Below are 13,646 nucleotides of genomic sequence, written 5' to 3' on the forward strand. Positions count from 1 at the left end.
GAAAAGAAAAGAAAAGAAAAGAAAAGAAAAGAAAAGAAAAGAAAAGAAAAGAAAAGAAAAGAAAAGAAAAGAAAAGAAAAGAAAAGAAAAGAAAAGAAAAGAAAAGAAAAGAAAAGAAAAGAAAAGAAAAGAAAAGAAAAGAAAAGAAAAGAAAAGAAAAGAAAAGAAAAGAAGAAAAGAGAAAGTATCATGGATACTGAGGAGTGAAGAGGCTTGAACCTGAATGAGACCTAGTATTTCTGTTCTGTTAATTCCAAGTAAAATCAGAGGAAAAGGAAGATCTGTGAGGATAATTGAGAGAGAACAGAAAAGCATGGCTTTATTGCTAAAAGGCAACGCTAGTGAGTCTAATTCTATCTAAGGGTATGCTACAAACATTTCCTAAGATTAACCTGGAAAACTGATTGACCTTGCCTGGTGAGGTAGGGGTGTCTCTGAGTGTGTGTCCATAATACCATAATGCAAAAGTATATGTAATGGGAAGCATGAAATCGTACTGCATGGTTTGAGAAATAGTAAATTTTGGGTTTTTTTTGTTTCATAAAAGTTTTAGAAAATCTTTTGAGAACTGTATTTGCAGATTCCTTGTTTCCTTAACTTCCCATTTATACCCTTTTATAAAATCTTGCTCTACTTTTTGTTTTGTTTTAATGAAGGTGTAGGGTGAATCAGTGAGGCATAATGACTTCTTCAAGATATTTCTATTTATGTTCAGTGGATGGGGGATGGGGCACTTTCTGGGATCAGTATTTCCTTTGATTTGGAGTGTTGAAACTCTGTCTTGGGAGGGATGTGCATTTTACAGCACTTGTCTGCAGGCAATATGAGATAACTCATGCCTGGGAACAGGCTTGTGCAAGGGCTACTTTGGCCTGACCCACTGCACGTGCCTACATTGTGCTGAAGGCAGTGGAATTTCAGAAGATAGCTATTGTCTTCCTGAACCGGTTTTTCTGGAGGTGGGCTGAACTCCCCACACTTCACGTGAAGGTGAACAGGAGCTTTGGAAATTTAGCTATGGCAATCTTCCTGAGATAACATACAGGTGGTACCTGCATGTTTGTCCTTTCTTGATGCCCTGCTCTCACTACTGTGAGTGAGGGTGATAGCAAGTCCATTCTTGTAATAGTCAGACTCTTTAATGGCATGTGACAGCGTATGCTAAAAGAAATGTTCAGAAATGTATAAGCACATAAGAAAACTAATTGGGTGGACAAATCTTTGCTGACAAAAGAGACAGTAAGAGTTTAACTCCAGGGAATTTTTCAATACAGAAGCACAATTTGAAGTATAAAACTTCAAAATAATAATCTTTTCACAAACAGTACAAATTTATGCTGCCAGTGTTCCAGGGACTCATGTCCATCAGATCAGTTAAATCTTCAGATGGAAAATCTGAAATGGTCTGTGAGTTCTTCTTTCTCTTGCATTATGGTATTATGGACATTAAATCTTTTTTTGAGACTATTATCCCAGGAAAACCCGATTATTACGAATATTCAAATTTCAAACTGCTTAACATGCTCCATTTGACCTGTAAACATATTTATAATTCAAAGAGAAGCTGATTATTTATTCTATACAATAAGAAAGATACCTGTGCAAGCTCTCTGGTTCTGTTCCTGCTTGCTGCAGAAGAATGGAAACTTCAGGATGAGTAGAATGTACAGCAGCTCTTAGAAACTGAAGAAATCCTTGCTCTTGTTGCAAAAGTCCTCCACAGTGATCTCTGGATCTGTTTATTCTTCCATGACAATACAAAGAATATGGAGCAGCCTGAGAAGCAGATAAAGTCTATTATAACTTCCAAGTATTGTATTTAACCTTGCTCTTCTGAAGCACCGGTCTGCCAACTATAGTTCATCAAAGTTCCCTGAAGATTACTGATATATTGCAACTTCTTACATGAAATCTGCTTCGAGACTGTCTCTCTCCAAGCCTTTTTCTCTCCAGTAGTAGGAAGGCATATATATCAAATGCTGTGCCATTTTATAGGAATGGTGCTCAGAACCAAAATTTTCAAGGATCTTCCTTTGGTACATGCTTGCTGCAAAGAGCATTGCACTCGGTAGCTGCTAGAGAGTTCAAAACCTGTATGTGTCAATGGCAGTGCAAATAACTGAAGACATACTGTGGTTTAGCCTGCCTGGGAAATAGTTTAGACAAATTTTTGTCCTGGATCTGTAATTCACAAGGTGAATGCAATGATTATGAGGTTAGGGAGAGGCAGGAGTAGCGGAAGAGTCTGAACAACAAACACAGGGCCATCAGTCTCACTGGGACAGAGTGGGTTATCTCCTTTTTTTAAGAATTTTGTCATTTGGTGTGGGGGGAGAAAAAAAGATCTGTACTCTTTCAAGTGCTAACACATAGGTAGTAATGAGTTGATTTAACACAACAACTTTTTGACACTTTGCTGTCTGTTTCACTTGGGACCCATTTCACTGAGATTCACTTTCATTTAGTACCAGGCAAGATTAGCCTTGCAAGAATACCCAGCACAGTCACAGAGATGTTTAAGCAGCTTGATCCACATGCCGGACTTCTTACAGGTATAGCTGGTTTTAATTTTAGAATACTTTTTAAGGTCTACGTTGTGTCTGCTACACCTTGAGACCCTGTACTGGATGGTTCAGAGCTGTGCTTCAGGCATAGTTAAAGTGGGACAGGGATGAGATCAGTATCTGTTTTTATGGGGGCTGTTTCTGGAGAAGGTGATGGGGAGCCCAGATACGTTATCAGAAGTCTGGGGGGAGGGGGAGGAGGAATGCTTGTAATTCAGATATAGGGGGAAAGGGGCATTTTAACATTGCTACCTGGGCTATGACCTCAGTGGTTGCTGTGCTTCTGCATTATAGCTTGGCATAGCTGTTATCATGATGATCTAGGCAGCTTTTTAATAGGGAGATATGAGATTCAGTGTCACAAAGAGTGAATCTATTGTGTAATAAGGGAGTTGAAACTATGTTGGAAGGTGACAGTCCATTTGTAAGTGTAAATATTTACTGATAGACCATAATGATAGTCTCTGAATCTCTTCCCCATCTTCTGCTCTAGTGTCTAGAGCTGGCTGTGATGCAAATTGAGACACAGAGATTTCACAGTATACCTCCAAACAATGACAGTGCATATTTCTTTTCATAGTTTGGGAGCACATTTCTCATATGCATGCTTTACTGCTTCTTAAAAATCCTTTGGCATACCCATTTTGTATCCAGCTGTATCTGAGATTAAAATATTTCTGTGGAAGGAAATATAAATTGTAGGGAGTTACTACTACCCATGAAAGAGCAAAATCTTGAAAAATACAGAAGACACAGCAAATGAAATTAGGTTCACAGTACCTGGGCTTTGCTGGAAAACAAATACGGACTTAATTAGGGATTACAAATTGGGATACACACATGACTTCAGCATAAATCTCCAATCCTGCTGATTTGCAAAAGCCCTTTCAAAGTATTTGGTTGCAACTGTACATGAATGATAATCTGGGCAATATTTATGGAGTAATCAAGAAGACTGTAAATTTGTCAGATAACAAACTGATGTCCATAGCCTGCCCTAAATACCTAAAAACCTAAAATCTCTTGTCATAAAGGTAGAGATTAGATTGCTCAGCTGTGTCTCTGTGGAAGTTAATCCTTTTATTGCTGTTCTCTGTAAAATTTCAGACAACAAAGTAGTGTTTCAGTAACATCACATTACTATTCTGCAGAGCTGTGTGCTAACGCTTCAACAGTATTTGCAAATTGTTACTCTTTTTGAAAGCTGAAATCAGAAAGATCTCTGCTGACCATAATATCTCATTTTTGCCCAAGACACGTGGATAGTCTGCTGTTGGGCTCTGCCTGGGGCTTGTGTCTGTGATAACAGAAAATCTACTGAGAGGCAGCTAGTTCTTAGTGGTATGTAATATTCTTTATTATTCAGCCTTCTATGCACGCTCATATGAATTTTTGCAGGTTTGTACTCAGGATTTTAGCAAGAAAAATATACAGTCTATATAATTCTATCTACCTGTGCAAACCAGAAAATTAGAATGATTCATCTCCCTTGGAGAAGTTCTTACATTAAACATTTCTTTGAAAATAGTCACCTCCTCCTAATTTCAAAGAGCATGAAACATGGAAATGTTTTTTCCTTATATATTTTCTTTAATACAAGAAATGTATTTTTTCAGCCATTCATAGAGGTTTTCATGTTCATTAATGACCCAATATAACTGGGTCTCCTGTTTTAGTAGACAAAGTTTGCTTTGAAGTACTGTGAAAGTTTTTGTGTATTCTTAGTTAAGACTCACATATAAAGGGTATATAAATACTGATGTGGTTATACACGTGCTCAACTTCTTTTAAATAACTGAACAGTGTACCTGATGGCTTGTCATGCTTGAAAACTGTGAGCAGGGGCTACAAGGTATACCCTTCTCTTTTCCTCACATTTTTTATTGCATCATGTCACATGCCACGTGTAAGCTTGTGGTCAGAAGTACCTGTACGTGTTTCTTTTGTCTTATGGAGTGGTCACAGTCTTCCTGTGCTTCAGGTTCCGTGTTTCCCATCCTGCTGTGTGTGGGAATGTAGGACTTCATGCGGGCTATACCTGTGGCAGCTGTGGGGCTGAGTGGGACTCTGCATGGGAGCTGGTCTTTCTTTTGGGGCATCTGAAGGTTGGCACCCACATCCCTCTGCGTGAGGGAGGGACATACTCCTGGCCTCTGGGTACTGTCAACCCTCCACATAGGCTGTATCTACTGTGGGAGCTGGCTGTTAGGGTAATAGGCACTGAGATGTAGGGAGCAGACACAGTTTTGTGCATTAGCCTTCTCACTGACTCTGGATTTCCTTTTTTTCCAAACCGGAATGAAAAGATGGTTCATGGCCTTTGCTAAAGTGATAGCGGGCTCTGGGTTAACCAGGTGTGAATGCCAAGACTGACAGTTAAATTCAGTTTGTGCGCAATGTGAATATAAATATGTTTTCTTTTCAACTTTCATCCTTTCTCAGGACACAAAAGATTGTGTCCTCCATCATCTTGTTACTCCATCCTCTTCCTCCCCACTGTCTTATAACCAGGGTTAGAGCTGTTCAGAGAACTGTTCATAAGGGGATGTGGCAGAAGGGGTTTTGCTGACTGAAATGCTGCAGGGCTGAGCAGGACATAAGCTCAATAGGAGTGGAGCTCCACAGCATCAGTGCCTTCAGCTGATAACATCTTAAACCTCATGTAGTCTCCTTTTCAGGAACCAGCATCAATCTTTCCTTAGCACCTCAGCTGATCTCGATTTGATTCTCTCAGTGAAGGTTGCTGAGCTTTGTGTAATCACCTCTTTCTCTTTTCCTTTACAGAGTTCCAACATGGGAGGCAAACTGAGCAAGAAGAAGAAGGGATACAGTGTCAATGATGAAAAAGCTAAAGACAAAGACAAGAAGGCTGAAGGAGCAGCAACTGAAGAAGAGGAGACTCCAAAAGAGGCTGAGGATGCCCAGAAAACCACAGAGACCACAGAAGTGAAGGAGAACAACAAGGAGGAGAAGGGTGAAAAGGATACTCAGGTCGCTGCCAATAAGACAGAAGAAAAAGAAGGGGAGAAGGAGAAAACAGTGACCCAGGAAGAAACCCAGAAACCAGAACCTGAGAAGTCGGAGTCTGTTGTTGATGCGAAAGTAGAGCCACAGAAGAACACCGAACAGGCACCCAAGCAAGAGGAGCCGAGTGCTGCCTCTGCTCCCGCTGCCAGTAGTGAAGCATCCAAAACTTCTGAGCCTAGCAACGATGCAAAAGCTTCCCAGCCCTCAGAAGCCACAGCTCCCAGTAAAGCAGATGACAAGAGCAAAGAGGAAGGGGAAGCCAAAAAGACTGAGGCTCCCGCAACGCCTGCAGCCCAAGAAACTAAAAGTGAAGTGGCCCCAGCTTCAGACTCAAAACCTAGCAGCAACGAGGCTGCGCCTTCTTCCAAGGAGCCCGTGACAACAGCAGCACCTAGTTCGACTGCTAAGGCCTCAGACCCTGCAGCCCCGCCAGAGGAAGTGAAACCTTCTGAAGTTCCAGCAACTAATTCGGATCAAACCATAGCAGCGCAAGATTAAATTGGACAGCCTGTTGAAACAACCACTTAAAACAACCTGTGTCTTTTTTTTATTTTTTCAGCTATACTAACTCGTTTCAGATCTGAAATAACAAATACGTATTGCCCAGAAAAGAAGGAGAAAAAAAAAAAAAAGATAAAATGAAAAGGATGTCCCATCAAGTTGGGAGGGAGGGAGGGGGGAGAATCCAAATAGTATTTTTGTGGGGAAATATCTAATATACTTTCTGCTAACTTGACACAAGTCCTGGATTAAAAAAAAAAGTAAAATAAATGGATGTCTGAAAGTACAGCACATCTTTTGTATCTGAACTGCTGTAAATGCACTCCACCAGTGTATCAAAATCTTCTTTTTGTTCTGTAATGGGATTTGGGAGTGATGCGTTGGATTCTGCCCACTAGGTTTGTGCCAAGGCAATTAGATCTTTATGAAAGCAGTATTTTCTGTGTTTCTTTTTTTCTTTTTTTTTTTTTTAATTATTTACAGCCTTTCTTATTTTGATATTTTTTTTATGCAGTGGATGAATGCCAACTTTCAGACAAAACCCACCTAGCTGTCCACATATTTCTCAATGCCAATCCTCCAATTCTTCCTCTCCAAATATTTTTTGGGAGTAAAAAACATTCTCATCCTACTTAGCCTACCTAGATTTCTCATGACGAGTTAATGCATGTCCGTGGTTGGGTGCACCTGTAGTTCTGTTTATTGGTCAGTGGAAATGAAAAAGTCTGCGTTCATTGCAGTTCCAGTTTCTCTTCCATTCTGTGTCACAGACACCAACACACACTCATTGGAAAACAAATGAAAAAAACAAAATGTACAATGGATGCATTGAAATTATATGTAATTGTATAAATGGTGCAACAGTAATAAAAGTTAAATAATTTAAAAAATATATAAGTGTAAAGACTGATTAAATCTTCGCTTTTACCCCTTGAGAACTAGGCAAAGGAGGTTCTTACACTTATTACCTCTAGGGTTGTTTACTTTCCTATAAATAGTAACACTGCAATAGCCACAAGTGTTCCCAGGTGAGGTTGAAAGAAGTGGCCAAGGAACAGCACATCTCACGTGTGTTTTATCCCAGGTAAAATAGAAATGGCTTTTGCCTGCCTTAACATGTGAAAAAAATTCTCTCTCGCTATTTTGAAGAGCCAGAGGCATGATGGCTGGGTTTTAACTGGTACTAAGACGGTGGATTTGATAAACTGATCTTTAAAAATGAGGCAATTAAATTTAATCCTAGTCCTATTAAAATATTTTTAGTGCTGATGGACTTTGTTCTTTTTCCCATTGCTATTGTATAGGAGATCAACTGCAGCTGCCACAAAAGGCCAGTTCTGTGCATTTCAAATATGAATAACCTTGTGTAGCTGAGCAGAGTTTAGCCCAACATAAACAACATTTTTCACTACTTTGGCCTATTTGCCCCATTTTTATTCAACAGAACTGCTGAGTAACTGCAGTTTCTGCTGAATAGTGCCCTTGCTGAATATGGACAATGATTTCAAGTGCAGAGCCCAGGATTCATAGAACTGATTAAAGCAGCATATTTGGCCTGTCCATTAACAAACTCTTAGACAGAACAGAAGTTATGACAGAAGTGGGCAGTGGTAAATAGAAACAGAGCTGGTACACATACCAAAGGGATAAGCAGTCTTGTATTTGGTAAATAAGGAAAATAGTGTTTTAAAATGATATAAATTATTGCATATACTTTCTCTCCATGCAGCAAGGATGATTCATTCTACAGACTTCCATAATACTAATCCTAAAATTTTTCAGAGATACAAGCTTTCTATACCATGCTGGGGATGCTGGTGTGCAGTTGTGTACCTGGGAAAAGCTTACTGGAACAGGCAGGAGTAGTTCTGTGTGGTTTAGATCAGGTCGTTCACTTACATGAGTCTTGCACCACCATCAAGCTTTTGTATCCTTAATGTGAAGGAGTCAATTTCATGCATAACACATTAAAATAAAGTGGATTCTTTTGCACAGAGAAAAGTTAGCTAAATACCTGGCTTAAAAAGATGGCAGGATTTTTTAGATTATATAGCTGAAGCAAGGGACTAGACAGATAACACATTTGGAATAATTTACCAAGCTTTTTGTATATATAGGTGTCACAATTTACAGCATCTTTGTGCAGCCAAGTTTTTGTCTTTCCTGCAATTCTCTAATAGTCCTCTGCCACCATTTCCCAGTGTAGGTGTGTTCTGGAAAGGGAGAACATCTGTCCACAACTTTCACATGAATTTGCATGAGATGAGTCCAGGACAGAGAGGAGGAGTGCAGGCATCCTGTGGTACTTCATGGTGATGTAGTACTGAATCAATCTGAAGCTGACGGGACTAAATCTATGTTCTGCTTTTGGGTTGGAAGTGGCTGACAACGAAAAATAGGTATGTAACTTGTTTACTGGGATGGTATGGGAATGTGCCTACTAACAATATCACACCCATTCGCTTTCAATATAATGTTCAAAGTAGCACTTAATCCCAATTACTATAATAGTTTGACAATCAACATATGTCGTTTTTTTCCCCTGAGCTTTCTTCAGTTGGCATACTTGAAATTGTTGAGATCTTGAATGCAGTCTTGCTTTAATTCTTTTAGGTAATTAAAAATACCCCCGTGCTCCACAGTTGTATCCAAACACAGCAGCCTTTGCAGCTGTTGACAGCAAACTTAATGCACATGCTGAGGGTCTCACAACCTGCTTGCTGATGGTAGTTTCATCTCAAGAGTATCAAAGGTGTGAAGAAGTGTTATGCCCCACGTAGCTGGAAATCAATAGCATATGGGCAAAGAAATATGTGCTTGTGTGTGGGAAACTGAGAGGCAATGCAGCAAAGATCATGCACTTAAGTGTTCAGTATTCTCAAAAAATAAAAAAAGAAAGTTGCCATATAATGTTTTAAATACTCTTATTAATAAAGGGGGCTGCAAAATTAGCCTTCTTATAGTTGCTAAAATACTTAGTGTGTAACTGGTAGGCATTCCAAGGCATTCTGGCTGAGGCCATTGCTCCACAGTGCTGCTATTCTATACCTACATATGCAAAGACAGAAGTCATTTCTGTTCAAAGATCTTACGAACTAAGTGTACATGGGTGATAGAAATGTGATGCATGTTGCTTGCCTGAAGTGCCATGAGATGTGAGAACCTTGAAGCCTGCTTTTCTTCAGTTCAGTATTTCATCTCCAAGATCCTCTTTTTTTTCTGAGTTATAATCACTCTTTAATACTAATAAAAGTATGCTGAGGGTACAGAGCTAATAGGCACGTTAATGCTTTGAGTGCAAGCACATTGCAGATACCACATAGGACCCAACCTTTTCATGAAAGTGTGCCAAAGGAATAGAGACATTCAACCCTGGGAAAGAACCTTTGCTATTGTTTAGAGCCCCTACAGAGAGATGTTTGCAAGGTCTCCCTTGTTTTGCCCTGGAGACTGTCAAGAATCCATTTCTCTCCCTTTGGCAATAGGAAGGTCAGTGCCATTGGCTTTGCTCATATTTTGCTTGCACTTGCACAGGAAAGAGAAGCACAGATTCTGTTATATGTACAGCAACTTCACCTTTCCTCTTTTTTTATTCTTTTTTTATTTTTTTTAATTTACTGTACTTGAAGTGTATGTCCTAATATTTTTAGAACCTGAAGTTATGTTAAATTATTTATAATGGAATGGCTTCCTAGGAGCAATGCCTACAACTTGGTCTACAATTGGTTTCTGTATGCTTACTTCTGTGTCTGTAAGAGACAGACAGTTCCATGAAGAAACAGTACAATAAAACTTTATAGGATGTGTCAGTGTCTTATGTAACAGTGCTTCTAGATGTGTGTCTGTGTAGCTGTCAGTATCTAAACAGTCAGTGACTTCTGAATTTCCGCTGGTGCTTTCTTTGTCCCAGCACTGAACTACGAGGTCCATCCAGTCTCTGTCTCACCTAATCAGTCTTTTCCAGATCAACATGAACTCCAACTTGGTGCAAGTGTAATGAGTCAGTGGGTCAATCAAGTCCTCAGTCTTCCTTCAGGAGCTTCTTATCACTACATTGCATTTCTGTTAATTTATCCTTATTTAACCAAATAGGGGAGTGTCTCAAATTTGCTGCCAGTGCTGCAGAAAGCATTTTCTCACAATACATTTCTTCAGTACCTGTACTGCTATGCTTTCATTACTGTCTCCTTGCACAGAATTCATAGCCTTGAGGCTCTTCTTAAAGATTTTTAAGATGATAATCAGTTAGTTTGCTGTTTTTATTCAGGGCTACATATTTTTTTCTGCACCAAACTCTCAGCGTTTATCTTGACTCTTGGTTGACTTTCCACCTTTCATTTATTCATTTACGTATATAATTGTTAACATCCTGTTTTAAATTTAACCTCCCCACCATAATTTATGCAACATGAACATATATAAGCTGTTAAGCAGTCAGATTTAGAAAACATGGTGCTCCAGTCAGGGGACAAAACACAGCACAAGGAAAAGCAATATACCTGTGTTTTCCTTTATCGTTGTGAAAAAGAGTCTTCTTCAGGACAGGCAGAGCACTGCTAGCTGCATTTATCATGATGGGTCAAAATCTAGCTGTGGAGTCAGGTAGGCAGAAGAGGTTTTTTTTCTTTTGTCAGGGAAGAGAGAAAAGAGGTGGATATTTCAAAATATGACCACAGAAATTGGGACACAGAACATATGACACAATCCATTTATTTCCTGGAGACAGCACAACTATATATTAACCAGCCACCACAAGACTGCCAAGTCTTTCCAGCTTGTCAGGATACTTGTCTCTCTTTTAGTGTATTTGCTTGTTTAGGCAATAAATATTAACTCCAGCTCTTACTGTCGTTTAAATGTATTGCCTCCATCTTTAGCTTGTCTGCCCTCCACAATGGAAAACTGACATCTCTGAGAGCCTTCAATTGCATCAGAAAGCTGACTGAGTTTCTTGATGTCTTAGCTTGATCAAGATGATTTTTTTTGAGATTGTTCAGCCAAGTGAGATGCAGATTTGACTGAGTTCAACTTTGTTTCACTTACTAAGCAAAAATTCAAAGGCTTTACATGATGTTCCTGCTGAGGGTAAAGTGAAATCTTCCTACAAGCCTGATTAGTCTGTTATTTGGAACGTCATCAGGTTACTGCAAAATGCATAGCTTGTTAAACATCACTGCTGGTTCAGCTGGCCAGTAATTTTAGATTAACACTTTGTAAAGTCTGGCATTTGAGAATGAAACCAATTGTAGTGGGCTCAATACAAGGACAGAAATGGAGCCATTCACATTAGGAGATGGAAATAAATTAAATTTTTTAACTCCTTTCAGTTCCATCCTGTTCAGAAAACCAGAGTGAAACAAGAGTCTGCCCCTAGTTGGTCTTTGCACTTTAGGAGTGGGGCAAGACTGTAAATTATCCTAGCCAAAAAATAGTCTTTAAAACTTAACAGTTAATACTTTAAACCTTAAACCTGAATAGTAGGTGTTTTAATCACAGGCTATACAGATCCCTGAGAGCCTGGACTACTAGAGATATTCAGTGTGACAGGAAGCCAGCTGCTGGTCTTTTGTTCTATCTATTCCAGGGAGTCTCATTTTTAGCACCCATTTCCCCCATTCCTGTTTTATTGGCTTTCTACCAGTCTCAGGTTTATTATGTATTAATGAGAATAGTCTACTGTAATGGCAGACCATACTGATGCTCCACTAAACACATTTTTCTGGCTTTGAATTTTTTTTTTTTGTAGACTTTTGGCATTACTTGGATTCTGGACTGGGTTAGCAAAAACATGTATGTTTACCAAGTAGAATATGAATTGATCTAGTATAAAGGGGAAGCCAAAAAAATAATTGTATTATTGGAAATTGGTGCATGCCTGAAAGAGCAAACCCTTTATTCTGCATCAGTCCAGGATTCTGCAATGGCTCACTGTAAGCTAAAAGACCCTATGGAGATTTCAAAAGATGTCACATGTCACTATGCTGAATACAGTGTTTAAGCTCTGCTGCTCTGTCCAATTATCTGAACTTTGTCAGCTGCACTTAATTTTTTTTTATTTTTAAATAAAAGACAGCATTACCGAGCTAACATTTTTGTTTCAAAAGGCAAAAAACAGTAGCTCATAATGAGTATGTTGCAATGGAAAATTTCAATCTCATTAAACCATGAATAACCTTTCCCAGTAAAAGAAGTTCTAAGACTACCTAGGAATCTTTTCCAGGATTTTGTTTAGAATAAATTTTAAATAATTTTCTGATAGCTAGTTTTTCAAGGACATATTCATAAAATCATACTTTTATAGTATGTGTTGATGTATGCTAAATGGACAATCTAATGGGGTCTGGTCACACATTGCAGGCTAAGTAAAGAAAACCTGGAACATGGGAGGCCAGATCATCAGCTAGCAAAATTATTGATTCAGGTCCACTGCACTGTATGAAAATCATTACATTTGCAGTTATTCCATATAGATCTAAACACTACAATATTAGCAGTAGAATGTCACATTATATTAGACAGCACTGAATGGTTGGATATGAGTGAATTAAGCTGTTAACCTTTGTGATAACCTAATAACGGACAGATTTGGATTAGAATTGAAGCAATGTATGAATACTAATTAGGCAAGTAATGCAAGTTCTGAAATACCACATTTAAAGGATTTATTCCAGACTTTAGGTAGTCAGTTTTTTATGAATGATTCACAGTGGGACACATGGGGGACAACATAAGGATTAGCATATTTCTACATATGCAAGTGAAAATTAAATGGATAATAAAAATTAATGCTAGCAGGGAGGAGTGGTAGCTCTCTAATAGCTGTTAAATTTGAACTGATGCATCATGCTGCACTTAAGTATCTTGTGCCTGAATTTTGCCTTTCCCCATGTTTTGGTGTTCTATTCTACCTTAATTGTCTCATACACATGTTGAACCAGATTTTTCACTGGATTGCCACTATTTTTCTAGCTATACTTTTATCTAATTTTGTATCAGTGTCTCACTTTTAATCTGCCAAGACCATCATGGCTACATTAGTGGAGATCTGAATAGATGATGACACAAACTATCAGATGGACCTTTAACATCCAGACTGAGCTGTGTGCTACTATATTCCATCTGAGCTTGTTACCACTGTCTCTGATGTGTTCATACCAATGGCAGTGACTGCGAAAAGCTGTCAGAGGCTTTTAATGTGTGTTGGGTGCCCCATGTCGCATTGCCTCCCTCTCTTCCACGTGCTAAAAAAGTAAATGTGGCTGATATATTCTAGCATGGTGAGCTGGAGGGTGCTTCCGTCAGCTGAAAGGCTGAAAACTCAAAAAAAGCTATACAATTCCTTGGTCAAGATAAGCATAGAATGGAAGAGTTTGAAAGCATGATAGCTGACATAAAAATAAAAGTGATATTTAACTTCATGGTAGAATTAAGATGACAAAGACACAGGCCATGTCCCAAGAGGAACAGCACCTTACAAACGGGATCACATAGAGTATTGTAGAGGAGGAAGCTGAGTACAAAAAAAATGCAGTTACCACAAGAAGAAGTATTGCT

At 38.9% G+C, this 13,646-nt stretch overlaps 1 protein-coding gene across 3 annotated transcripts in view; it reads left to right on the forward strand.

Moving 5' to 3' along the window:
- BASP1 (brain abundant membrane attached signal protein 1) overlaps window positions 1–6,984 on the forward strand; it is a 52,577-nt gene extending 45,593 nt beyond the window's left edge. The window contains exons 2-3 of one of the 3 annotated variants that reach the window (XM_027663763.1): window positions 3,415–3,419; window positions 5,347–6,984. In XM_027663763.1, coding sequence (XP_027519564.1) covers window positions 5,358–6,089 — 732 coding nt within the window. In that variant the 5' untranslated portion in view covers window positions 3,415–3,419; window positions 5,347–5,357 and the 3' untranslated portion in view covers window positions 6,090–6,984. Of the gene's footprint in view, window positions 1–3,414; window positions 3,420–3,882; window positions 3,906–5,346 lie in introns of those variants that run through there. The other 2 variants (XM_027663765.1, XM_027663764.1) reach the window with 2 other exon arrangements.
- Window positions 6,985–13,646: the final 6,662 nt, after the last annotated feature.

This window comes from Corapipo altera, unplaced genomic scaffold (genome assembly GCF_003945725.1).
Source record: "Corapipo altera isolate COAL_440 unplaced genomic scaffold, ASM394572v1 73, whole genome shotgun sequence".
Classification (NCBI taxonomy): domain Eukaryota; kingdom Metazoa; phylum Chordata; class Aves; order Passeriformes; family Pipridae; genus Corapipo; species Corapipo altera.